This window comes from Falco punctatus (genome assembly GCF_963210335.1).
Source record: "Falco punctatus genome assembly, chromosome: 15".
NCBI classification, from domain to species: domain Eukaryota; kingdom Metazoa; phylum Chordata; class Aves; order Falconiformes; family Falconidae; genus Falco; species Falco punctatus.
This window is the reverse complement of record NC_137595.1, coordinates 21,783,337-21,811,188: the sequence shown is the minus strand read 5'-3', so window position 1 is coordinate 21,811,188 and position 27,852 is coordinate 21,783,337. Positions and strand designations below refer to the sequence as shown.

At 43.4% G+C, this 27,852-nt stretch overlaps 1 protein-coding gene across 2 annotated transcripts in view; it reads left to right on the top strand.

The window, feature by feature from the left end:
* Nucleotides 1–27,852, top strand: part of LOC308054021 (vascular endothelial growth factor receptor kdr-like) — a 141,352-nt gene that overhangs the window by 72,244 nt on the left and 41,256 nt on the right. For both annotated transcript variants that reach the window (XM_080366144.1, XM_080366143.1), the window contains exons 10-14: nt 5,740–5,890; nt 8,846–8,951; nt 17,963–18,071; nt 25,090–25,383; nt 27,509–27,655. In XM_080366144.1, the coding sequence (XP_080222270.1) occupies nt 5,740–5,890; nt 8,846–8,951; nt 17,963–18,071; nt 25,090–25,383; nt 27,509–27,655 (807 nt within the window). The remainder of the gene's footprint in view (nt 1–5,739; nt 5,891–8,845; nt 8,952–17,962; nt 18,072–25,089; nt 25,384–27,508; nt 27,656–27,852) is intronic.

Below are 27,852 nucleotides of genomic sequence, written 5' to 3'. Positions count from 1 at the left end.
TCTTCCTACAAGGTGAAGATAGATACGTCCAAAAGTGACAGTACAAGGTCACAAAAGAGAAAACCAAGCTGCACTGCCATTTTAACAACAAAATTCCCTGTAGGGTACGTCAAGTGCCTTCTGATTTTTCTTAATATCTGTTCATGCAGTATCCATTTGCACAGTTTCTCTTCCCTTTGCTCCCACCCTGTTGGCATTCCCAGCCAATAACGGTGGGTTACAATGGAGCAGCAGGGTGTGTGCGCTAGAGATTAGGCAGGCGACCAATAATCGGTGACCCTACTTCTATTCCTGGCTCTGGTATTGACTCACGGAGTGATTTTGGCCACTCATTTCATCTTGGCATCTGCTTCCTCAGAGGTACTGTGGGGACAATGCCATGCACCCCCTTCACAGCAGCCTTGTGTGCAATGTGCACAAAATAAAACAAAAAAGCAAACACAACGAAACAAAGAAAACCACCCAGACAAAATCAGCTAGGGTCAAACACAATGTTCTGTTCAGCTTGAAACAAAAGTTTTGTTTTCAGGTCATTTAACTCATTTTTTCCTTTCTTTTAACAAAAAAAGAAGAGGACACCCCCCACCCACCCCCCACCCCCCAAATCGCAGAGATCACTTGTAAGCCAAACACAGACAAACTGGTTTTACTTTGGGGCAAAAGTCATCCTCTTTTTCCCATACTGTTTGACCAGTCCAAACTTGCATTAACGAGTTTCCTATGTACCTTAGAGAGTAATCATCTAGCTCAAGCTGCGGAATATTCACCCAGCTCAACTTGCAGATCTTATATTTCCATTAAGAACTGCACAAACATCAGATGAAAGACTCTAAAGTGCAAATTATTTTTGGAAACAGAATGGATAAATAAAAAACAAGTTGCCACTCTATCAATAGTTCTAATGAAGCCCCATGTCCAGCAAAGTATATAAGATTGAGGAAATGCTTTACTGGACCACTCTGTTATTTTAATGATGTGCTTAATGTGAAAAGATTTTTTGAAACCCAGTTTAAATGGTAGTGGGGAAGGTACATAAACAGCAGTTCAGGTAGAGGTCACTGAAAGCGAAGCAAAGTTTCTCTGAAAAAGGCAGGGAAACGGTAGTGGTTTAACCCCAGCTGGCAGCTAAGTACCAGGCAGCCACTTGCTCACTCCACCTCCACCAGTGGGATGGGGATGAGAGTCGGGAAAATGGTAAAACTCTAGGGTTGAGATAAGAACAATTTAATAATAGAAATAAAAATAATAATGATAGTAATGAAAAGGAGAGAGAAGGGGAGAGGAATAAAATCCACAGGGAATGGGAAAAAACCCAACAAGCGATGCACAATACAGCTGTTCACCACCCGCTGACCAATGCCCAGCCAGTCCCGGCGCAGCGATCGGCCCTGGCCAGCTCCCCCTGGTTTATGTGGTGTTCTATGGTATGGAATATCCCATGGCTAGTTTGGGTCAGCTGTCCTGGCTCTGTCCCTTCCCAGTTTCTTGTGTCCCTCCAGCCTTCTGGCTGGAAGAGCCTGAGAAACTGAAAAGCCCTTGATTCAGTATAAAATTTACTTTAGCAACAACTAAAGACATCGGTGTGTTATCAACATTATTCTCATACTAAATCCAAGACACAGCATTGTACCAGCTACTGAGAAAAAAAAATAACTCTGTATCAGCTCAAATCAGAACAGAAAATTTCTATCTGCTGCCCTTTATATTTGGATGCTCCTTTGGCTGACAAGTGTGCAATCCCATAATAACATCTGCAATGAATTTACAGCTAGAAGAGTCCCTTGCAGAAGGTATAACACCAGAGGGTTAATGTCCTAATACTTGTACGTATCATTTGCTCCTAATGCTACAAACTAAAGATAACACTAGTAAGTAAGGTGAGATGTACATAATGCTGATCAATTTGAAACTTACAGTAAGCAGAACTGCTTTTTGATTGCATTTCACAGTGCAGCAACAGCAAAGTCTTTAGTTATTCAGGTCAGCTCTCACACCAGCAATTGCACCTCTGCAAAGCGAGTTGGGGATACAATCACATTTCAAGCCAGAGAGGACGAAAACCCATTTATTTCAATACATTTAAAGCCATCTGAACACTGCGTGTTCCACATGCAGCCAGAGACAAGAAAGCTTTTAAGGTTTGTTTGGCTTCTGCTTGAGGAAACTTCAGCCTGGGGAGGGCAATGGCCAAGGGATGGGAGGCAGAGGCTGAACGTAAGCAGGTAGATCTGGGGGGGGGTGTGTGGTGGTGGTGGTGGTGGGGTGGTGGTAGTGGGAAGGAAGAAGCGGGATAACGAAGGATACTTCTGGTCAGGAATGAAGTGTATTTAAAGATCTGCTCTAGCAGTCCAGCACTACGGTGGGGTAGGCAGGACTGCTGGCTGGGGGGCAAGGCTCCATAGGAAGGTGTTCAGTGAGGGTAGCATAGGGTGCTGTTGCAGAGTTTCAAGGAGAAAGGAGGACTCTGCGCTGCACTTGCTGGAGGAGGCAAGGTGCACTGCAGGGTCTGTGCAGAGGCAGCTTGCTTGTTTGCTCAACTTCTGTACTGCCAGTAGCACAACACCTGCAAAAGCTCCCCATTCCCAACAGCTTTTTTTTTTTTTAATTGCATGTTTAAAAAACAGCAATACATATAAAAATGTGTGTGCATTGATGAAATTCACAGTGTAGATGTTTAATTTAAGGAGCAACCAGAAACGTACTTGGATTTTGGCAGTGCTTACAAGTGGATTTGCACTCCGAGCCTTCCCCCACACCTAATCAGGAGTGAAGATAAACGAGGAGTTTGCGCATAATCCACCGTGCTGCTTAGTAAGCAAACATGAAAGAGAAAGCAAAGCAGTGTTTGGAGGAGGGAGAGAGTTATCTGAGAAATACTCTTCTAGGTGTACCTTAGATAAACACTGCCTTTAGGCTAAAAACTCCTCACCATGCTAATGCGGAGAGCCTTTTCGCAGGATGCCAGCCCACTGAGCCAGCTAGCTATAGCCTGAGCAAATGTCAAAGGCCAGTACCCACCACAGAACCCAGTCAACTTGTTTCCATCACTGATAGAGGCAACATCTGTAAATAGGATGTGACCCAGCAGCAATCAAATTGTGGAAGGGCCTCGTCCCCACACAGTCATTTCCAGAATGACACTTAGCACCTTTACAACCTTTGCAGGGAAAAGAGACGCTTAAAAAATTACTTCAATTTCTGAGTGTCATGGCCATAATTAGCTACGACCCCACACTAACTACGTTATAAGGCACTGTGAAAGAAATGATGGGGTGGCATTTTCAGCCAGCCCCTCAAATTTTAAGGAAATAATTGCTTAAGCCTCATAAATAATAATTATTTCAATTGATGAATCATTTTGGCTCATTTTAGGTCTCAAGTAGTATTTAACCGTTCCATGCAGTAAAGTAATTGTGGAATTAAGAATTCATTCATCACTTATGTATATTCTTATTTGAATTAGATCAAGTTAAAATTATTATTTCTTTTTTAGAAGGATTATTCAAACGACAATCAACATGTTCATCATTTCACCAGAGTATAGAAAAATCTCCTAATATTAAAAGATTGTAATCAAACCTTGTCCCCCCATACTCTTTCACACAAAAAAAACACACAAACATACTGTCTCCCCCCAAAGTGTGTAAAGCTTTGCTCTTACAGCCCAGAAAACATAACACTTGAATAGCCTTTCACATAACACTTGAGTGACCTTTCACACTGAACTTACGAGTCTTTTTCTCCAAGTGGAAAATAACACTTTTGAGGTCAGTCCAGACATGCCGCACACAGGATTTGAGATTGAAAAGAAAAATGTCTGAGATAATGAAAAACGTGCTTCTCTCTCTGAGGAGTTTTATAAAATTATTTTTTATGATCAGAAATAATGTACTGATGGGAAATGAGATGCCAGGTACAAGGAAATTCAACATTAGTCCCAATAATTTGTCCTGTGACTTGCTCACAAATCTCAAAGCATTTGATCAGCAGCACATTGCATCACCCAGAGCAACGTGGTGCAGGAAACCCTGTGTCCGTGCTACAGGTGAGGACCTGAGTCTGACAGACCCTAACCAGAGTCTGAAGTACTCTCCTGTCTGCTCCCTTCTCCATCTTCTCCTTCACAAAAAGGCAAACCCTCTCCCTGTCTGAAGGGAAATGGAGTGAGGAGTGGACTTTTGGAGCCTGGTAGAACATCATCTGCAGGCGGACAGGGAAAGAAGACTCAACCAAAGGGGACCAAAAAAGCAAAAGGGAACAAGAGTAAAACCAAACAAGGACTGTTATTTGGGTTTTTCAAGTGAAACATCAATCAGGACCTAATGAAGGTTATTTAAAGCAGCTGATGCTTTACAATAGCATGGGAGCTATAGTTGAACCAACTACAGTCAAACCTCATTTCACATGATGGAGAAGGAAATGCTCATGTACTTTCAGGCAATGATGAGGTCAGAAGATCTTTCAGAGTCTGACATGGCAGCCATGAGAAATGGAAAGCAAGGGCTCACCAAGACACGGCTCAGTCTGGTCAGTCCTTTTGTAAGAGTAGAGGGCTGGAAGGGAAAAAAAGCTATTAAAAAAAAAAAGAGGGAAAGGGCTCAAGATTGATGAGGTGGGCAGTAGCTCATATTTACATATCTGGGGCCTCCTTGACAGCAGAAAAAATAAGTTAACCCGAAAAATAGAAATCTAATCTACATTCACTTCCCAACTTGTCAAAAGCCCTCAGTGTAAAGCAGCCACACTTGGCTGCACAGAGGTGTTCCACAGAGGGACCCCGACCAATAAATCTGTTTGATTTCCTGTTATGAGAAGTAGACAAAGAGATATGGCTAGGGATGGGCAGAGCTGTCTACATAAGGGAAGAGCCTGTGTGTTCACCCCAAACTCAAACCCACCCTCTCTGAGGTTAGGAAAAGTTCAGTTCACTTTGGGGATTTTTTAGCATTATTTCTCATTTTCGCATGTTCCCGTGGGAGCTGGAAGTAGATGGGACAAAGCATTTCTTTCCTGCTGGCAACAAGCAGCCCTGAGAGTGTCACACAAAAGTTTGTTCTTGAGAGATTTCCAGTCCAAGGGTGTGATCTTGCAACCCCTCCAGATGTGAATAATGCAGTGACATTCTTAATGGTTTTGCTGTTGGTGAGAATTTCTTGGCGCCACTCTGCAAGTGTTTTCTCCCTGCCACTTCTTCCTTGCTTGCTTTGCCCCTTCGTGCAGTGCATGTTACACATAAACAGAAAAGGAAAGCAAAGGTTTCAGATCAAAAAGACTTCTTTTCCAAAACCTTGGAGAGAACCTGCACAATCGTAACAAACTTGCAGAACAGCAGCTGTTTGATAAGGTTCCTCTCAGGAGGTGACATCAGAAGTCAAATGCGATTTTGGCCACAGTGCATAGACTAACAGCCTGATCCGGCAGTCCCTGACCAATAGACATTTCATGGTATAAATCTGCCAGAAGTACAGCAGGCCCACGGCAACATTTGAAAGCAATTAGGATGAATGTGGTAGCATTTTAGTGTATTTTCTGAAACACTACAACTAATACCCATGTTCCTGCAAATGTATACTTTCAGTACTGCTGGTAATTTCCCCACGAGTTCAGCAGCCTCACTAAATCATCACTTAGTGTTCACAGCGAAAAGTCTCAAACGCTTTGACAGAAACAGGACCGGGACCAAGACCATGGATGTAAATTTGCTCATTTGCTTTTTGTTGTTGTTTTCTTTTTCTTTAGAGAGACCCAAAATCTATGAAAAGGAAACTGATTTTGGTAAGATTGAGCAGGTGGAATTAAGAAGCCAGCACAAAATCCAGTGCACCGTAACTGGGAATCCTGACCCAAAGATCACATGGAAGTGGCAGCCCTGCAACCTCACAGACGTGCTGTAAGTGGGCATTCCTACAGGTGAACACGTTGCAAAATGGTTTGGCAGTTTAAAGTCAGTTTTTCTTTCCAGCATCTCTTATTTATCTTAGTTAAAAATCACAAGCAGTGATTCCCCACTTCAGATCTCAAGGGTTATGAACCCTGCAGACACATAATTGTCTATGATCTTCTCGGAGTTACAAGCACCTTCTATGTTATCAGGAATGTGTGTGTCAAGTAAGTCTGAAGTAACTAAACATCAGGCTTGAATTTTCTTTACCTTGACCAGCAATGCCCCTCTGACTTACCAAGATCTTTTCTTATACCTCTTGGATGCAGCCTACACGGCTGACAGGAAAAACAGATAGGTGCTTTCTGTGTAGAGGTAACACACTTTTTTCCCCTGTAAGACCTATTGTCAGACAGACCTGCTAAAGGCTTGGCTGCATTTGGTTGGCATATGGAATTTATGCCACTGCCTAAGGGCTGCCTTCACTAGTGCACGCTGAGCTTGGGCTTCTGCGGCAGCATCTGTGTTGCAGAAGCTGGAAGAGGTACCCAAGCCTTCACACCTTACTGAGTGCCCTCCTTTGCTGAAGTCTGGAGGTAGCCTGAGCTGTGAAGACACAGGAGCAAGTCACTGGGTCAAAACTGCCAGAGAGGAATGAGAGAAGTTAAAATACAAAATGCCTTTTGAGATTTACCTTATACAAGTAGATATTTACTTTGCTCCTGCTGTTATATGAGCTGAGTAATCTATAGAAAGAGGTCACGGCTGAGGTCTGAACGCTTCCCCCAGTAGCCCCAGGGACATACAGGAGCCATGTATAACAATTCTGACTGCACTTCAACTCTTCTCTGCAGTGAGAGGGATGAAGTCAGGTTTTCCATCCATAAAAAATGAAGGCAGGTCTAGGGAGCAAGAGAAAATTGCTGGATGGCTCCTTATTTTCTCACGATTTCAATGCTTTTCCAAACACTGTGAATGGCAAGCCATGAGTCAGGGAAAAACGAGAGAGAGAGAAGCTCCTTTCTCAGGTTCTCTGCTGCAGCAGTTGCAGTGATGTTAGGTGAGCTAGTCCCAGGTGGGTCTAAAAAGTCACCTTGTGTCCCTCCACAAGGGACATAGCCCATTATCTCATTTAGGTAGTTACATTGCTTCTGCAAGAATAAAACATCAGAGATTTGTAGTCTTAGGTAGGGCTGTTGGCATTGCAGGTTGGCAGAAGGCACATAACCTGCCTCTTCAGAGGCATCCACAAGAGCAGAATGCAAACACCATAAGGAAATAGGTTATGCATTCTGTAGGAAAGCCACAGAGATGACTTGAAAACTTTTCCAGACCTTTCTGTCTAGGGAGAGACAATTGGTCATGAATGCCAAATTGAGCCAGATTCGAACCAGTGACCTGGTGGCAAAAGACCTCATATAACCCTTGTTCCAGCTCTGACTCTCTGATCTTATCAATTTAAATACAATTGCAGAGTGGCGTCTACCTCTTCTGGCCTCCGGGGCAGCCTTATCTTTTTCCAGCAGAAGCTGGAGGAGGATTCCTGTGGGAAATGACACAGACCCTATTTCCTTCTGTTGTCTCACTTCCTCTCTCTCTCTCTTTCTCTCCCCCCTCCTCACTAGTGCACTTTGAATCCCCGAATGCTGCCATTGTTCCTTATAGCTGTGATGTGATTTGCTTCCTTTGAATTTTTTTCCCTTCATCCTCAAGACAGAATTGTGCCTTGCAGGAAGTCACTCAAGACATCTTCTAATTAGGCTCTTTTGAGAGCTATAAACCCTCCCTTGACCCAGGGTGTTACCCGTGCAGCTTGTGCAGATTTGGTAAAAGCATGCCTCAATTACGATCAGTTTTCTGCAGAATCAGCCCTTGGGTCATCACCTATAGCAGTCCATATTAATTTTAGCTCCTATAACCCTAATCTGGTACAGTGGGCTTGGAGGCCACTGGGACCAGCCGTGGGGAGCGCGGTGCTTCTGCTGAGGCACAACAGGCAATAAGGACACTTCCCTGTTGTGCACTGTGATGACTTGTGCAAGGTGCAATTGCAGCCAGCTGGGGAACTGAACTGACTTCACTAACTTGCCTCAATGGAGTCCCAGTTTCTAACACCTAGCCATACTGGGCTGGGGCTGAACTGGCAGCGTTACAATAAAAGGCTTCCTTGAGTTGCACAGCTGGCAGCACCCTCAGCCAGGACGCCTGCAGCTCCAGCCTCGCTGAAGCCTTTGTGCTCCTAAGCATGAGAAGGCCAGTGTCTCTGCTCATTTATTCCAAGCGTTGCAGTTAAAGAAGATAGAAAAGCCATTTGCCTTGGATGTGCAGATAGACGTTTCTGCTACATACACTGCTCTTTGCCCATAAATCAAAAGTAAAGATTGATAACTGACTAAGATATGTCTGTCTTCTGGGGAATAGGTAATATTAAAGAGCCTTCCACTACCATTATCCCGGTATTTATCCATTCTAATCCCTCAGCCTGCACTTCATATTGGAAAGCTGAGCAGATAGGCAGACATGCTCAGCAACATCCACCTCCCCAGTTTGGAATGACTCGTATTTTGAATCTTGAAATGTACTGCAAGTGCTAAAAGAGCACTGGAAAAGCCAAAACTACATTGAGTTGGAGTATAACTCATATTAGCCAGATTAAACTCACATGATTTAGTTGGCTGTCCAGTATTTTCTATTTTCAGTCTTCAGAAAGTTGGGGGGTTTCCTTGCTGGTCATATACTGATCTTTGTCTACCTCTGTCAAGGTGCTTCGCAAATAATTTTGAAATGTTGCAATGAAGAAATACAGTAGTTTCATCAAGAGGTAACAATCTCCAGCAGCAATAGCTTTTAGGAGCTTTTAAGACCTAAGGCTATTATCTAAGAATGACATTCTCTTCAATAATGCCTCTCTGGGTTATCTGCAGTGAGTTGGGTTTTTGAACACCTTTGCTTTTCTACCTCCAGGTGCAACCCCAGTGGGCCAAAAATGGTGGTTCAGGAGAACATGGTCATAGGCAACAAGATCAGAAGCATTGAAAACATAACCAGGAAGCAGGGCAATAAAACAAAGGTATGTGTCTGATGAAAATCTGAGCAATGATGTCATGGAATAGCAGTGGGCTTTATGGAGGGGATGTGCTCACACGGAGCTCTCTCCAGGCAGTTCCCAAGCTGCTCTGGGTTGTTAGCATGCTTTAAATTCCACAGCCCTGGGATCATTTTCAGATCGCTGCTGTTTATAAAAGCCGGGATCCTGGCAATGATGTCACATAGCCTGTTTAAAACTCTCCAAAGACTTGTGGGTCAAAAACCTCTCTGTCTCACTCAGCCTTGAGAAAGTGTAAGACTGGTTCAGTGCAAGAGGGGTCCTGTGAAGCGCTCACAACTGATAAGGACTCCGAGTTCATTAAAATGCTTAATACTTAGAGAGCACTTCGTACTGGCCAACCTTGCCAGGTTAAACAACTCTGTAATTTAAGAGGCCTACGGTGGCCAGAGATAGCTGGCCTGATTTTCCGTGTGTAAGTGCCTGCAGTACCTGCCTGTTTCAGCTGGAGTTGTCAACATTTCTTTACCCATTTGGGTTGCCAGCCTTGTTAGCACGACAATGAAGGTGTGAATACCTCCTTCCTTCTACACTTCCCTGCCTGCTTCCCCTTCCAAACAGCACTGGGAGCTGCTTCCTGAGTGAACTGCAAAGATCCCAGCCATGAATTATCTGTTAAATGCCTCCCAGGTACCTGTGGTGGTACTGACTGATACTGTTTACACGCATCCATGCTAATCCTTGAGAAACTGCTGCAGCTGTTCTGCGGTAGATTCCCAGACTTCTGGCTCTGCCTTGGAGAAGATGCTGTGGTCTGGCTCAGGCAGTTGTTTTGCCCCTCTTGGACTTGCAGAGGTTTGTGGCTTTAGGAGTGGTTTTACTGCTACAGGTTTTGAGGTGGATGCTCCAGATAGTTTAGTGCCTAATCCTGCAAGGTGCTGAATGCTGCAGTTCGTATCGTGGCACACCTTTAAGCATACGATGATTCTTGGGCTACTCCCATGCTTAAAGTTAAGCACGAAGCTAAAGTGCCCTTCTGGATAGGGTCCAGACTAAATCAGCATCTGGCAGGATCAGTGCCTTAGCCATCTGCTCTTTCTCATGGAGACTTTCCAGCTCTAAACATAATCTAAAGCAGAGCTCCGAAAACATGGAGGTTGGGCTGGGAAGGAGAAAATCAGTGTTCACATCTCATTCCTGAGTTTTCCCCTTGCTGGAAGATATTTATAAGTTGGGTTATTTAGATGGCATAGTGCCCCTTAAGCTCTGCTTTTAATGTGTTCTCTAATAATTTTAGAGCTTGGGTAAAAGCAACTACCTACAAGGTGCTAATTACTTGTAAAAAACTGGGGTTGGTGACGTGTACTTACAAGTTTCTTCCTTTTCTAAGGATTTTCAGTTGCTGCATGGACTGACAAGATTTTTGCAGCTCTCATGGCTACTGTTTCTCTCCATTATAGACAGTCTGTCTAAATATACAATCTGGTGTCCAAGACCTTAGTTTACACCTGATAATTGGTCTTAAAGTTATGTTAGTCCCCCATACAAAAGTGAAGGGTTTCACAATTGCTATGATAAAAAATACCTGTTAATTGCTGAATTGTCCCACATATAGGATAGTAACACACCTCAACAACATAACATTGTAACCCTTTTTCTTTGTTTTATGCATATGTACACCACTACCATTTCTTCTTTTAAGAGTTTTGCTGAGGCAAATATGTAACTGGGTGAAATTTTAGCCTGCTAGTGGGCTTAGGAAGGGATCTGGCTGCAGTCTCTGAATGTGGTGGTTCAGGAGCACCACAGAGCTCCGGGATGCAGCAGGGCAGTCCAAACTCATCCTCAGTCTATGTTGATGCAGGATTAGGGACTGGACTTCCCAGCTTTCCCCTATCACCTAATTCCCCTAGAAAGAAAAGGTGCAGTGATCTCCAGGTACAGCAGTCAGAGGAGAAATAGCGCTCCGCTCCCGCAGAGAACTCCCCAGCACCTACCCACAGGTCAGTCCGGACACCACCATGTGCCTGAGTTTCCTGCCTGTAAGACGTGGTGGGCACTAGAGGGCTAGGAGAAGGGGGGTGCAACTGCTTAGTGGAAATGAGGACCATGAGGGTACCTCAGTACAAGGCCCCCGCGCAGCCCTCAGGACTCCTCTTGCACCCTAAGAGCTTTGCTGCTGCTCACACATTAGTACCAGAAATGACTCTGAGGCTGCCCTGTCACTGTGCCCTGCACAGCCACCTCTGCTCTGTCCTGCACAGACATCTCTGCTCTGCCTATAGACTCCAGGCACCCTGAAGTGTTCATTTTTTAGACATATTCAAAAGCTCAGCCTACAACCCTTTAAGTTAAGCTTTTACATATTTTGTTATTAAAGTTTCATAAAAATACTTTTTTACAAGCCACATAATTTTACAGTTTATAGTATATTCATTATTTTAATCTCCTGCTGATCCACTGGTTGAAAATGCATGCTGAGGTGTTTCCTAATGATTTTTATGTCCTGATTAAGATTTATTCAAATTAATAAAAGTAGATTTTATGAATCTCAGGTTTCAGCACTTTGTCTCCCTTGCTTACATTAGCAGACAATTCCTCTCCTTCCCCCCTCCTAAAGTCCAAGGCTATCTGTGTTATGTGGCGTCTTTAGATAATAGAATATAATTCAAAAGAAGACACTGATGAAAACTCACAGTCTTCAGGCTTTTCCTTGTGTTTTATCAGTCATTATTCCCACCAGAAATGGAATAGACAGGAAACAGGCCAATCCATTCCCACCATGTCCTAGCAAGTAATTCATCTGCATTGACTAGCCAGATGAAATAATAAAGATGTTGGAGTCTGACCGAGCGTGGCTTTTATTGACTGTGTTATGAAGCCAGGATTAGCAGAGATTGGTTATTTTTCCTGTGTGAATTGAGCCTGTCCAATGATAGCTGGAGTCTCCAAGCAGAAGGTAGAATTTACCTTGTCTCTAAGATTTCTCAGCATCCCTAGAGTTTACCCTTGAAGAACTGTGACAATACATGCTGGTTCAGCAACAGATGAAAAACTGCATTCACTTTTTAGAGCTGCTAAGAATATGGGAACAAACCCCAGAAATTACCAGATGCAGTATCTTGCTCAAAAGGTAGCTTGCAGGGCAGCAAGCAAGGATTTTTTCAGCAGACCGCTAAGATCTTTAGACATCTATTTGACATAAGTAGCATGTAAAATTGAGGTGTCTTGCCATCTTCATCATAATGATTATTCTACTATTATTCCACAGACAGAGGTGAATTTCATCCCCTCCTCTCTTCTAAAGGCTGAGTCTCATTCCTATAGAAAAGCATGTGGTTATTGTTAATGTTATGATGTACTTCACTGAAGTTTTGGTCAAACAGTGGTTGAGGCAATTGCATCGTGCTAGTTTAATTTTCCTGGCGGTTTTGAGTCAATATTGAACTTTTCACTTCATGATTTAGACTACTGTGTAGCTATCTCTGAAGACTGCTTTTTAACACCAGGTGAAACACCCTCGATTGCACAAAGTGCCTGAATTTCCTCTTCAAGTTGCAAGGAGCTAGGTTGCTATTTTATTTACTTTCCAGTTAGTGAACTGAACATACTGGTCTGAGCTTGGGAGAACAGGGCACAGCAGAAAGGAACAGCAAGATCCATACATAACTGAGTCCTCGTTGGGGTTTCTTTTCATCTCCTTTCTCCCTTTCATGTATATATGAGAGAGTGGCCTGGCCACGTGGCAGTTTCTGCAGTGGAACTCATATATCTCTTTTGCTGGTGAAATTCATAACCATTCAAGAAAATTGACCCCAAAATGCCAGGTTTAAACCTCTTGAAGGAACAAAAAGACTACATTAGAGCAGTGGGATGCATTTGGTGAAAAGTATGTGAGCAGCTCAGCTATTTAGATCCATCATCCTGTGTGTGTGCCCGTCTCAGTGAGCTCCCACAAGCCTTGTCACATTAGTCGCTGGCAGGGGAAGGTGAACAGGCACACAGCTGGGTTTTGGAACAAAGTGTCAATTCTCTTTGGAGACTAGCCCAGATGTTTCAGGCACTAGTCAAGCACAGGAGCACATGGACTACTCCGCTGTCCTTGGCAAGTCTTCTTGAGAGAGCCTGGCTAGCAGCAGGGACATAAGAAATGGCCCTCTGTCTTCCCCGCTCTCTTGAATTCATTAGCTGCAATCAGTGGGTGCAAGCAAGAAGCATGGGGATGGTAATTGCTCGTGACTAGCCAGCACCTACCCACCAGACCTAGTGTCGGAGAGCAATCAGTCCCTCCGTACTAGAAATGTGTCCCAGTTCCTCCAGAGGCACCTCAAACCTCTGGTCTTCCCCCATTTCCTGCCCCATCCGGCACCTCTCTGGATCACGCAGCACTACATCACCTCCACCATACTCTGTGAGGAAGGCAAGGACTGTTCGCATTTTCCAGGGAGAGAAACACCCACTGCCAGAGATGAGAGCAAACCCTAGAAGCTCTCAGTGAACTCACAGACTTCTGTTATCACTTGTTCTCAGTCCATCCTTTAGCATGTTTTGAATGAATGAAATAAGATCATGGATCAGAATTGTCAGGCTATAAAAATAAGTGTTATTCTGTGCCATTCAAGTAGATGGATTGGGAGATAGTTGAGTATTTTCTTTGCAGGGTCTCTGGTGAAGTTCCTATAATTTCATCTTCCTCTAGCCACCTCCATCCCAGCTCTGCCAGAGTTAGACAGCTGAGAAGTTTTCCACCCACGTTTCTAGTCCTCATCCTCGCCCACATACAGCTAACGAAGTGAAAGAGAGAAGAATCGTTCACTAAAGCTGTTGGAGGGAGGGCTTAGACAAAGGAAAGAGAAAGCAAGGAGTAACAAGATATATTAATTCATGCTGGCTCCAGCTTAAAAAAAGGTCTTGCTGCTCTGTCCTTACTACAAGATGTCTTAAAACACTCATGGTATATGGCTGTGGAATGTTATTTGGCTGCTTCTAAAATAGCTTGGTTTTATCAGTTCGGGAACATTACAGTGCAAGACATATGGACTTTATTGAACTATTCCATTATGAGTTTTCCCAGCAGCAATGTCTATTTACTTGTCATAGCTGTTCTTCAGAGATCAGTCATTTTATTTCTTTTCTTACCGAGTTTTAAACTTCATTTATTCTTTTATAGTAATTATTTATTAGCTAATAATCCCTTCTTTGGGCTCAGGGTATTGGGTGGCCTTTAGGTTAAGTAGTAGGAAATGGAGCCCTTTACTTCCAAATTCAACACAGGCAATCGAATCTGGTCGGGAGGGTGGCTGGAGTTTGGTATGCAGTGAACTCACAGCATCTCAGTCCAGCTCCCACTAGGAAGATGTCTAGACATCACATGCCAATAATTTGTTATTAATTACCATTGGTTCCAGCGTAGTCTGCACAGAAGCTAAGGACTGAACAGCCACATAGTCTGTGCTACCACTTGTGGCCGGAGTATTTTGGCAAGGGTCAACGTGTCATTTAGTCTGAACTGCTTTTGACTAGAGGAGTGGAAGGTAAACTGAAAGTGCTAACTCCCAGGCTGTGAATAGTTCAGGAATAGTAATTTCACTGACGACATACCATGTCCCAAGGCAATTGTAGGTTTCACATCAGCATCGTTATTTAGGCTTAGCAGAAAGTGCTGTGCTCTGTCAGACAGGAGGCCACCAGCGGTCCCGTGCAGTTAAGGTCCTTCTGTGATTTCATGAGTCTAGAAGCAGCAAATGCTGATGTGTCTCAAAGGTTTCTATCCTGGCTCTGATTCCAGGAATGGAAAATACTTTGCCAGGTGCATGGACTAAGCACACAAAGTAGATTATTCCCTCAGAATTTTTTCCACTCTATACTAAAGGTCCCCAGGTGCTGGGATTGTGCCACTCCACTGAGAGAGAAGTCTGCTAACAGTTCTCACTGTCAAACATGGGAAAAAATTCCTACTCCTCGAGATTGCTCGAGTTCAAACCATTTTCTCATTCAACTCCTTTTTGCAGACTTTCCTTGAAATGGTTGCACCGAAAGTATAGGGTTGGCATTTGGAAGAACAATATCCCTCCCCCTACCTGCCACTATGACCAAGTACAGACAAATTTCAAATTTTCAAGTTTGTTCAACTTGGGCTGCCTATAGTAACAGGTGGTGAACAACTGCCAAAATACCAGCACTGTGAATATTATGTTACTTTTCAATGAGATCTCCTTGATTGATCTCAGTGGGATATCTTTGATCTACAGATAGGTCAAAAAGCACATACCACTGCTGGCTTCCTGGTTTCTTTCAGGGTCCTTTTGGTAAAAGACAAAACTGTGTGGTCTCATAGAGGGAAGGAAGACTTAGGTGCCTTTTGGTACAGCATGTTAGTGTTCCAAAGCATCACTCTGTTGAGGACTAAACCAGGATTTGGCTAGTCTGCCAACTGAGAACTTTATTTAAGATGCTGGAAAGATAATTGGACACCCCATCCCAGGGATTTATCTGGGAGCACGCTGCTGGAGTGAAAAGCTGATGCATAATGATTTCAAGAGATTAATCTTATTATAAGAAATTCACTCAAAATCCTTCATTTCTGGCTCTGAAATAATACATATTTCTCTGCTGGATGCTGCTGGTTTAAAAGTCACATTTTGGAGGACTCTGGGAGGTGCTAGTTCTAAGACAAAACAGTAAAGTGCATTATCTCTTGTGCTCAGGTGGCTAGCAAACTGGTATCCAAGTGCCTAACAGTGATTTTAAGCATACAAACAAGAAAATTACTTTCTCTCCTCAGTAAATTTTTCCCAAGAATTTGTCCCCATATTGTTTCCCACCATCATTTTAACGTCTTTTTCACCTTCACATCTAGACACAATTGAGATTAGCTAAGATGAGGTCTTGGTATAGCTGTTTGCTCTTTTTTTTCCCACTACCATGTCAGACTTTTCTTGAGTTACGTAGGTAGAGACATTAGCATCTGTGTGTGTTCACGAGTGTATGTGTGCATTTACCTCTAGGACACCAAACCCAGCTTGACGCATTGCATCAGTTTTTAGAAGAATCACAGTGTCACCCCTAACACTTTGGACATGTTCCAAGATGGATAATTACACTCCCCTTTACAATTATAACCAGCTTTTACAGTATTATCTGCAACTTCCCATCTAGAGTTGTCACTTAGCAAGACTAATAGCTGTTAAATAGCCGTCCAAATTTATCCCCTTCTGCTCTCAGCACATACATTTATACTGGCTTTCTCTATTGCCAAATATAAAATTCTAAGACCCAGTAATCACGAGAAGAAAGATCTTGGTCCTGATTCAGCAGTAATTCACAAGGCAGTGTCTACTGCTTAAAGTCAGGGGTAGCGCTCTGAACATGTGTTTGTTAATAACCTGTGGCATTAGGCCCACTGCTACAGGAATAGAAAAAGGAGGAGGAGCAGATTGCTGCGCTGGGTGGGTATCCAAGTTAGAGTTAGTTTCGCATCAGAAATAAACCAGAACTCCACAGCTCTTTCTCTGGTGGACACCAGAGGGAGCTGGGTTTACCGGTCTCCTGTTTTCACCCCTAAATTTGGTTTGTCCCTATTCTTGGTTAATTTCTGTGTTTGGTGCCCATGAAAAGTAGATACTTTTCCAGTTACTCGTTATTCTGCTGAAAATGTTCCCCATTAGAATGTAAAATGCACACCGGATCAAAACCTTTGAAACTCATTTCCCTACAGGATTTAAAGTGCCAAAGCTCAGAGAATCTTAAATAACTCTCTGAAAATACATCCCGCACAGCTATAGACACATTCATGGTGCAGCTTTATGAGGAGTAAAGGAAAGTCTTGTGTCAGTTTAGTTTAGGATATTAAAAAGAAAGTCCAGAGATGCTTTTGTGCACTTCAAAGCACTCTCTGGAGATAAGCACAAAGGGCCAGAGGGTGTTATAAGTTTTGATTCTCAAAGTCCTTAGAGAGGATAGCAAAGAAAGTGATATTTGTTCCAAATGTGAGGGCTCAGGGATCCTCAGGTGAATGGCTGCAGGGGAAGCAAAGTAATCTTGCACGAACATCTCTGTCTTGGTGGGTTAGACCCTGCTTTCTTGCTAGGAGACCAAAGGAAGCACTTGAACTAATTAAAGCCATGACCTATGGATAGTCCTCCAGGAACCTGTGATGTTGCATCATGACAGGGACGGGGGAGTGCCATATGGCTGGCTCCTCACTAAGAAGGCCCTATGGAGGAGCAGGGGATTAAGGTGTTCAAGGAACAAGTTCTTAAGGATGCATTTGAGTTCAGCCCCACGAGTAACTGAACCACTTCCTTTTTCTGTGTGATGCAGCTCAGGACAAGCGTTCCTTGCTTCTCCTTCATGATCCGCCCTTTCTTTCTGCATTTGCCAAGTGCCTTAGCACAGGCAGCTTCTCCAGAGCTTTCTTACCTATGCATGAGTTCTGGTAAGGCTCTGAGGAAGGGTTATGGAATCAAGAGGCTTCTAAACACAATTTGTAAGAGTGAGCTGTGGCCCAAAGGGGCCACATCTCTCCCTCTCTTCTCTGGGGTTGTAGCAAAGCAAAGCAAAGTCCTGCGCTATTCTTTATACCACATCCCTATGAATGACCTGCTTCCCCTGCAAACGTGGGCGTCCTGTTACCCACAGAAACCATAACTGAAAAGAAGAAAAGAAAATAGATGGATGTAGGACTGCATTTCCAGTGTCTTAGATGAATCTTCCAGGTCCTTCACTTTAGCTTTTTGCTGATGTTGTCACACAAAGACCCTGACAGTGTGTCAAAGAGAGGCCCTGCTTTTCACTGGCAAGACAGGAAGAAAAGAAGGGAAGGTTTAGGAATGAGGAGGGAAGAGAATTAACTGGGCTGAGGTGATATAAGATGAGAGACCAAACAGCTAATAAAGCACTTTTCTGTCTGTGAGCTTCACTCTACTCAAAACTCCTTTGTTAACTGTTTTTCTACCATAATACTTATCCACTATTCTGTCTGCTAAGCCTACACTATGCTCAAAGCCTTTAATTTTTCTCTCTTTGCTTGGCAGATTGTGAGCACGCTAACTACGGAAAACAGCAGTGCATCAGGAATCTATTACTGTGTGGCTTCAAACAAGGTTGGCGAAGAAGAGAGGAGCATTAAATTCTACGTCTCAGGTAAACAACACAAGAGACACTACGCAAAAACTAGATGCTGACGATTTGACTTACCTGAAGAGTTTTATATGGCTGGTGAGTGCTCATTAAAACTTCTAGGAACCCCTGCATGTTGTGTTTTCAGAGCACTCCTAATCACAGTCCCAGGCTCTTCACCACATGAGAGTTTGGGTCCTGTGTCAGTGTGCAGCTGGGTTTGACATGTCCAGCATCAGACCTGCTGCCCCTTCTGCCCTTTTCAAGCTGCAGTTGCAGACCCTGAGTCTAGCTGCCTGTGTCTTAAAGCAACACTCATGACATTTGAGCGCTGTCCTCATGAAACCTCTAGCAAAAACTAAGTTCTTTGTAGTCTTCCAAAGGCCTGAAGCCTCTCCCTGACTCAGGAGAATGGTTAGTCTCCAATGAAATCAGCAAATACAGCAAAGGTGAGCAAGGCCAATATTCAGACCTAATCCGGGGCTGATATCACTGGGAGTTGTGACATTGGATCCCTGCCTGAGCAATTAGCCTTTCTAGTGCCCTTTAAGGAGGGAGGAGGTGGACACACTATTTCTTCAAAGAACACAAATCCAAACAAATATCTGCTTAACCTTTCAACACAGAAATTCTTTAGTAGTGAGATCAAGACCTACATAATGCTTTTAGGAGAGATGGGAGGTTAAAAAAAGAGAAGAGTCCAGGGACAGCCTTGTTCAAGTGCTTAACCAGAACAAACTGAATCGTTTCTGCGCTCACTTTCTGGGTGAGTGGATGTTGGCTGGTAGAATTTGCATCAAAATAACAATTTTTAGAACAAAGAGTACAGAAGTGTCCTTGAAGGTAAATGTCTGACTCTCACTACTTGGTTTCTTCCCCATGAAGCAAGTTCCGAGGGCGAAGCTAGCTGGTGGCAGTGCTCTGGACTCCTCTGTCTCTCGTCTCCTGTGTTTAACTCCATTACTCTAGAGCAATTCAGCATGTTTCAAATCGGGCTAACCAAAATAGGGCTCACTAAACATTGTTACCGATCTTACTACACAGAAGTGCTGATGCAAAAAATGTGATCCAACAATGATGAAGCTGGTGCCATATGGGGGAAAGATTTCACCTCTATTTACAGCTTCTTTGCACTACCCCAATGCCTTAGGAGACAGAAGAGGGTTTAGGCCTCTATTTTCCAAAGCCTTAACGCTTATTTACTTAGGAAAAAGCCTTGCAAGCTACACTTCTGGGAGATACAGCTCAGACATAACAGGTCCTTGAGATGTCCAAGGCAGGCTGAAGACCAGCTATTAATTTCACACTTCTCCACTTCCAAGTGTGAAGTCTTTACATGGGTTTGTTTCTGCTCTGAATTCTGCCAGCTGTTATGTTTGGATGGGTTACTTGAAGCCGTATGTTCCCAAGCTGTTCACAGTCCTTTGTAATACTTGGTGGCTAAAAGCAGTGCTGCAGCCACCAAATAAGCAACCAGCATAAGGTCAGATTGAAAGAGTTGCATGCACCTTTTACAGCTATGTTTTATAACTATGTTTTATTTTAATAATTAAATTATGTAGGTGTTTCCCCCCCCCCAGTGAGCTAATATTTCAGATTTTTTATATTAAGATCAATCTAGCAATGTTTTGAGACACAAATGTTTTAATCATGCAATTTCAATTATGAAGGAAATGAATCATCAGGCAAAATTATTGACATTGGTTATGGTGGAAGCATTTCCACCAAAACAGACTGGGTGGTGAGAAGGGCTTGGAAAGACAGATCTATTCTTGCTTGTGAGTCTGTGCCATTCTGGGGAAGAGGCAGATGCTGAATGAGCATGACTGACTTCTGTAAGCACTGTGTTTAAAAATAGTGGTGTTTATGCATTAGAAAGCAATAAAATCTTTGTAAATGTGGCCATCCTGACCCTAAAGTAGGTCATGTTGCAGTAGTAAAATAGCAGCAGAGTGACCTGCTGCTCAGTTTCTTTCCATGGTGGTCCTCTGCTGACTAACGCATATTCCTCTAACAAGTGGCTAGGCTGCTGTGAGAGCTGCTGCTGAAGGTCTGCCTCACAGATGAAAAAAACCAACCCTGTCTTCTACTGGGTGCACTGGGAGGAGGCTAAGTGACTGCCGGGTCACTCTCACCAGGAGTTGCCCCAGTCTCAGTGTTGGGGGGGTCATTCAGGGACAGTTTGTGAGCTACCAAATGGGGTAAGTCCAAAATCATAAGCCTCTAAGCAGGACACTTTACAATCGCTAGGCTGATTAATTTTATGCAGATCGAACCTAAAAGCTGAGATAAAGGCTGAGTTAGAGTCCGAGAGCACACAAGCAATGTGCGGGCCTTTAGGACAACGTCTAGTAGATGTTCATAGCACTTCTCAGCGCCCTGTTCTCTGCACCACAGCTGCCAGTTGCGGGACTCCACAATTAATTCAGCAATTTGTTGATTTTAAAAACCTAATCTCTCATTGTCTCCTACCATCAAACAAGCTGGTGGATCCTGAGCTGCTTTCAAACATATTGGCTGAACTGAGCCTTAATTAACTTCTCCCTGGTAAGAAATTCAAAGATGATGCGGAGGTTAAACTCTCTTCTTCCCTTAAAAACCTGTTCTACTAGGTCAGGGTTGGAAAATTTTGTTAGGACATGGCAGAGCGTTACAGGGAAACTTCAGGTGTTGTCCAGGCTGCACCTGCTTTCTGGGGATGTGTCTTACTTCAGTCTGGTGTTTTCATCACCACCACATTCATTTCAGAAAAATGTATTTATCCCAATGGAATAATGGCAACAGCCATTTTGTTCTTCCACTGCAGAGCCCCCACAAAAACTCCCACGGATACTAGAAATAGCACTGGTATCTATTTTTAAATCATTTCTTTGCCAGCAGAATTCATTTTGGTGAAGGGTCAACAGGGTTTGCAGATCACACTGAAACCAAACCATATAAGGGGTACAACATGATGAGAAATCTTACCATTCAGTGACAGCCCTGAAGCCTCCCCGAGCTCCTTCTGCAGATGTACCGACTGTCAGTGTCCCACTGAAGCTCTCCTAAAGCTGTCCACGGCAGCAGAAACTCCCCTAGCAATGCAGTAGCAGTGTTATCCATCATGCCCTGGCCTAACTCTTGTAACAGTATTTTTGTTTTGAGTAAAGCTTTTTTTACTGTTTCTTGCGGGGAAAAAATCTGTCTGCTGCCTATCTTGCCTACTGCAGTTTTGACACCAGTGTTCCCATTTAAGTCAGATGACTATTTTGTTATGGGCAGAAGCAATGTGGGCGAGCCATCAGATGCTCAGAACTGCCTCATGTCATTGCCCAGCACCAGTTACACACCAAAGTACACTCAAGGCAGACTGCAACCTTCCTAGTGCTGTGAAAAGCTGACCTGATGTCTCCTGGAGGTATTCTCTGCCATGAGCAAGTATTTACCTTCTAATCTCTGGTCTGCACCTTGGAAAGGGCAACTATATATTACCGTGGGTCCACAGTAAATCAAATTCTAGCCTTTGTATGATCATACCACATACAACAAAATGGGTTCCCACCCATATGAAACCACTGAATGTTCTTGGAATATAAATGAATTATGATAACAAATAATAACAAAAGCCCTTTTTCAAGGGCTTATCCAATTGCAAAAACAACTCATAAAAATGGAGTTAAAGATTTCTACCAGAAAGAAAATATTATATTTCAGACATGAGATAAAAATCTGCTATCAGATACTAGAACAATGTATGAACTGGGCTGTTCTGCAACTGCTCGCCACTCTCAATTTGCTTATTCCTGACATGTTTACAGGATTTATGAAAAGCTCTGTGCTGTTTCAGATAGTAGGGCTCACCCTTTCTTTTTCTCACTCTCCCTACATGCATATGCCTGATGGCAACCCCCCCAACCCTGACAGGCACAGGGATGGAATCTGGGAAAGAGCAGGAGTTTTGAATTACACAGATTATTGTGCAAAGTACAGGAAATTAAAAACAATTAATTCCTTGTAAATACAAATGGAGCCAGACTTTCTTTTGATTTATGCTGACTTTTTACCTTCCCCCAATGGCTTATTTCCCTATTTTGCCATGGAATCCCGCACAGTCAAGAGTGAAATTCACGGCTACCACACTGTAATACAATATGAAAGACAAATGTTTGGTGACTGCTGGTAAAAGAGAAAAGGCCCCATGGTGCATTCTTTTAGCCAACTTATTAGGAGTCTTATAAGACACTGTATCTGTTCAGAGAGAGGAAGTTAATCACTGCTCAGGTTCAGGATTGTGTAAGCAAAGTAGTCTAAGATATGAACTGACTTATAATGTGCTCCCAAAGCTGCAGTTGCTCCCCAGATAATCCAGGTAGGAAGAGAAAAGAGAGAGGAGAGCAAGAGAGACTTTTTTTTTCCTCTCTTTTTCCTTCCACTGTAATGAAATCAATGAATATTCTATTGGAGCTGAAAGAGCTTCTTGAAAGACTAACAAGATGGAAGAGAATAGCACAGGTTCCAGCTAAAAATATTCAAAATGCTAAATAAAAAATGTCAGTAGAAGAAATTGTAAGAAAAACAAGCCAGCCCTCTGCTCCCAGAATGTTAAACTGGTAGGAAAAACCCTGCACCAGTGAAGTCCAGCAGCAATGCAAAACTATCAAACACCCTTCGCAATTGAGGGCTTGGAAATTAACACATCAAATCCATGGGGAATTTGCACCACAATGTCAGAGTTCTCTGGCCACACCAGCCCATGCTGCCACTGCCATACACAGGCCAATGCCTTCTCCCAGGGTGGGTTTCCTCCCAGGGCCATGCAGGAAAACTCACCCTGCAAAACAAACAGGGCTGCAAGTTGTAGGAAGAAATTCTCCTGAAGAAAAGGCTTCCTGAGAGGCAGAAGCAAGGGCAAACGGGGCTGCCAGCCTAACCACTTAAGGCCAAGGCTTGGCCCGCCCTGCAAATTCACAGTGGTTCACTCTTTTTACCCCAGGTAATGGGATCGAATTCCTACCTCATCACTTTACCTGAAATGCCTTTGTACTTTCACTGAGAGCCAGCACTAAGGATCACAGGATAATTCAGGCTGGTGGGGACCTCAGGAGGTCTCCCAGACTATTGAGCTTAATAAAGAACTGAGTCTAACGACTCTGATGAAAACCCATCTACCCTAGTACTATGACTCTTGCTGGAACAAATAGCAAATGCTTAGAAGAGAAACTGAAAGACAAGATAAGAGGGCACATTTTCCCTGTCTTGGTTTGACAGATTCAGGAGAGATGCTGCTCATGCCACATCCCAGTGTCTCACTAGACCTTAATTCTTCCTGTTTAGAGAAGCTGTGCTGGCCTCAGACTTTTGCCCCTTTTTGCTAAGCATCATCTTGACATGTTCAAACCATAGGACATCAGATGTGAAGAATGAATGCATTAAACAAGTCTGTTTCAGCATACAGCTAGCACTAAGCAAGAAAGATAGCAACTGAGTCTAGCAAAACACTGCATAAAGTAAACTGAAATTTCATGAAAAGGAAAGAAAAGAAAAATAATAATTTACACAGCTGTGGCCTGAGGGGTCTCTTCTCTTTTTGGATCTTTTGTAAAACATTTCTGGTGCCAGCCTTTAAAAACGGTGGAGCAAAGCTTATTGGTTCTATTCCAGATGACTTGTGAAGAACAGAGACTTTTAATCATATCTGAAAGCTCCTTCAGGGCTTTGTATTTTATATAATATATGGTTTATTATAAGGCAGATTGGTTATTTCAACAGCCTCACTATTTATGCTCAACTATAGCTTCAGCAGAACTTTTTTGCAAGAGTTTGCAGTATGAGCCCCGGCCAAATTCCAGCTCCCATATGGAATTTGTCAGATTGCAAATGCAATGAATACTTGTTCCCCTTTAACTTCTGTCCTTCTCAAAGTACCATCCATTTCATCCTAGCTTGAGAAAGCATCTTCCTAACAGCTTGGTATTGAAACAATGATCTGTCAGATTTATTGCAAACACTGGTCATGTTCAGAAGGTAATCCAGAGCAAGTCCTCCCAAAGCATCCCAAACCCGTACTCCTTCTGGCAAAATTTATAAGAGGTTCCTCATAACTCTCAGCTGCTTGAAAAACCTGACCTAACAGACAGAAGAATAACTCCAGGTCACTGCAGTTATTGATGCACCTACCTTCAGGTCTGCTGGGTGGACAGATCACTGAAAGTAACAGAATAAAAAGGGAAAAGAATGTCTTTCAGACACAATTTAATTGTAGGTCTCTGGCAGCTAATGCAGTAATAGGAATGTGTCACCACACTCTGGTGTTCTACTTAGAACCATTTTTTCTTGTCTTCAAATGGATTCACTTTGCCACTTCAGTAAAACTGTTTGGTTTTTTTGTTTTCTGGAATGAAAAGTTACTGAAAATATGGCAAGAAACAGCTTACTCTTTTGTGGATAGATTGGACTTATGCTTCAAAGTATTTATCTGCTAAATATAAAGCCCTCAAGGACTTATACATCATTAGATCAGTTAATCCATTCAGTGATCAAGTAAATACCCACCAAGGTACATGTGATGAAAATAAATATTAGCATTGTTGAAATAAGAGAGAATTGGGAAGGTTGTTCAGTGGTGAAGAAAGGGAGGGTTACTTCTGAGAAATGGGAATACATTTCTTTATTCTTATGCAATTATACTTTCAAGCACTGATTGCAGATAGAAAAAGAAGAGCTCACGAACCCATTTGTCTACCTGGATAGAAATCTCTCTTGATTAAACTCTCTTAGTCTATTAACTACTTCTATTTATAAACTTTCAATTCATTACTTGACAATGTAATGATTAGAATACTGGGGGCTAGACTACCACAGGTCAGCACTGGGATGCGAGAGGTACATTCATTCCCCTAATCCACAAGCACCAATGCCTGTTTGCACATGCAGATGCGAGTCTCATTAAAACTGGCTCGTTCCGTTATAGCTGGGCTGTGAAATTTGACCATCAAGTTGCATCAAGGCAGCCAAAGATCTTCACAGTGTACTTAATCGTAAACATGTTTTCTCTTCCCCCTAGACGTGCCTTTTGGGTTGCAGACAGACCCACAAGTCACAGCCATTGTGGGGAATGATGTCCGGCTGACCTGCCGGGCCTCCAAGTACATCTACAGCCACCTGGCCTGGCACTACCCCTCCTCAGAGGTGGCTCTCAGTGACTCCGTGATCGAGAAAACTGACACCTACTCCGTTTCTCTGACACTGGTCATCACTAGCGTCACAAAGGAACAGAGTGGCCTCTACAAGTGCAGAGCCCAGAACAGGCACAACAGCACCGACACGCTAGAACAGCACACTCAGCTCCTCGTCAGAGGTAGGTCCTGCCAACAGAAAATGGCAGTGGGACGTGCTACCATTCTGCTGCAGGAGCAGAAATGCTGCACATCGGCTGCTCCCTTTGAAACTTCTCAAAGCAGAAGGTGCCCAGCATTTCTTAGGGGCTGTCCTAATACAGACTGTGTGCTCTGCTTTGGGTTTTTTATTGCATTACTTTATGTGGATTGACACCTAGCCATACGTATTACTCATTCTGCCACTGCTGGTTTTGTATAAAATATTTGCCTTACACATAAAAGTGATTTCAGATGCATTTTACCTTCCTAACTCGATGCTGGGTGCAGATATGGTGCTGACTGAGGAGAAAAGGCATCACCCACCATGTTACTAACAGCACAACTCCATCATTTGGGACTGTCACCTCAGATCTGTGTGACTTTGGTAGAAGATTCCACGCGCTTACAGCTGCCAGGATGATACGGATACCTAAATAGATTTGCACCCAGCAGATGTAATCACAAATGTCACTGGTCAAGTGTATAATCGAGTGACATGTACCATTTATTCTGGGTAAGTGGGATGCACTTCATTGTAATACAGTATTTCCTTACTTATACCCAACCCCCCAGTTCTTTTATTTTTGTAAAAATCATAACACTACAGATCCTGAAGCCTGGTTTCTTTGGCTATATAAATATAAAGGCCAGGACACTTCTTCTGGCAGAAACTCACTGAAAATCAGTGAAGTTTCTTCTGCTTCAGAGCAAAGAAGAGTGATCGGCTCTAAGCCTTCTCAGAAGAAAAAGTGCTGCTGGAACAGGCGAAGTTATTAGCTACCTTCCTATGGTGAGCAAATACCCAAAGCACAGAACTGGAGCAGAACTGAAATAAAGAGGCACAAGCCGGGGTGCAGAAGGCAGAGTCATTCAGAAGCTGAACTAGACAGTGATTTTCAAATTGGCTTCTTCACTTACATTAACGGCTAATGAAACGCTGAAGGGACAGCTATGCTGCCACCAGCACTTGTCACTTAGGTACAAACCAGGCTGTGCAGTGCTGGCTTCATCCTTGTTTTAAGTGAATGAGCACACTGCCCATGCAGCCTCCTACCCCGTGCAGCCCACACCACTCGCACAGTCCCTTCCCAAGCCATGCAGGCACGCACACAAGGAGAAAATGCTCACCCACGCCACAGCTGTGGCTAGCACCGCTCTGATACCTGAGTGGGAGGTGATTTATTTTAAGAAATGGCATGAGCACCTGCCTCTTCCTGAAGTGTGGAGGATGAGAAAAAATCTCACCCTGGTATTAGAGAGTTCTAGTGGTTTGGCTTGTCCCCACAGCGGCACCGGAGCCACCTGTCAGCATCATCTGCACTGGGCTCCCTCTGCATTCAGGCAATTCACTTTTCTCTCCCCTGGCAGATATTTTTATTCACTTAGTCAAATTTCCACCTACACAGACACCTACACATGATGGCTATGGGAAAAACACAGCTAAACTGGGAATACATCCATGGGAGAACTGGAACCTTGATCCCATTCTTCTAGAATTACTGGGGTCTGTTATTTGTCTGGCACATGTCAGCAATGCAATTCTTCTGGAGAACATGCATGGAAATGCCCCTCCAAACCAGCCCTCCTTCCCCTATGCAGACAAGGTCTTTTAAATGTACTGACACCCAACAGCTACTGTCCTCATTGCAGGTTTTATGCATTTTTTACGCTATGCTTTGTGATTTTATTCATTGCTTTCCTGAAAAATGAACAGAAAGTAGAGGTTAACATGCTTTGAAGGAGGTAGGTAACTGCACTCATGATAGAGGACACAAAATCCTTAGAACTGGTTCCTCTTTGCCTCCTTCTTTCTTTTTTTGTATTCATTTGGTGTTTGCTCTACCTACTCACAGTCCTCTGTTTTCTTCAGCGGTTGAGAAACTCAAGGAGGTTCAAGCTGAACCCAAATCTAAGCTGAGTCATTTTGAAAATAAGCCAAATAAACTCACCCACTCCTCCCATAATCTTTTAGGGGATTTTTGCTACCACTCACCGACCAAATCTTTACCACTTCCAGCCCGGGGAGGCCAAAGGAGAGGAGATGGCAGAGCCGAGGGAGGTACCTTCTGAAATTTTAATGTTTACTGTTTTCTTTTGTGACTGTAGCAAAGGCAGCACCGTATGTGATACAAAACCTCACAGATCTGGAGGTTAACATCAGTGGCAAGATCATTCTGGAGTGCAAGGTCAATGGAACACCAGAACCTCAGATTACGTGGAGGAAGAATGGCTACCCCATTTCAGCAGCGTCAGGTGAGTGCACTTGCTTCCCAAGCGCGCGGTGGTATTGTCCGCGATGCAGGATGACAGACTGGCAGCTTCACGTGTAGGACCTACAGCTCCACAGCTACTGCAAGCACGGCTGAGCCAGGATGGTAGACGCTACCCCAGGGAACACACACACAACTCCCCAAATATATTAGACCACTGCAGTAATCTCCAGCTTGGAC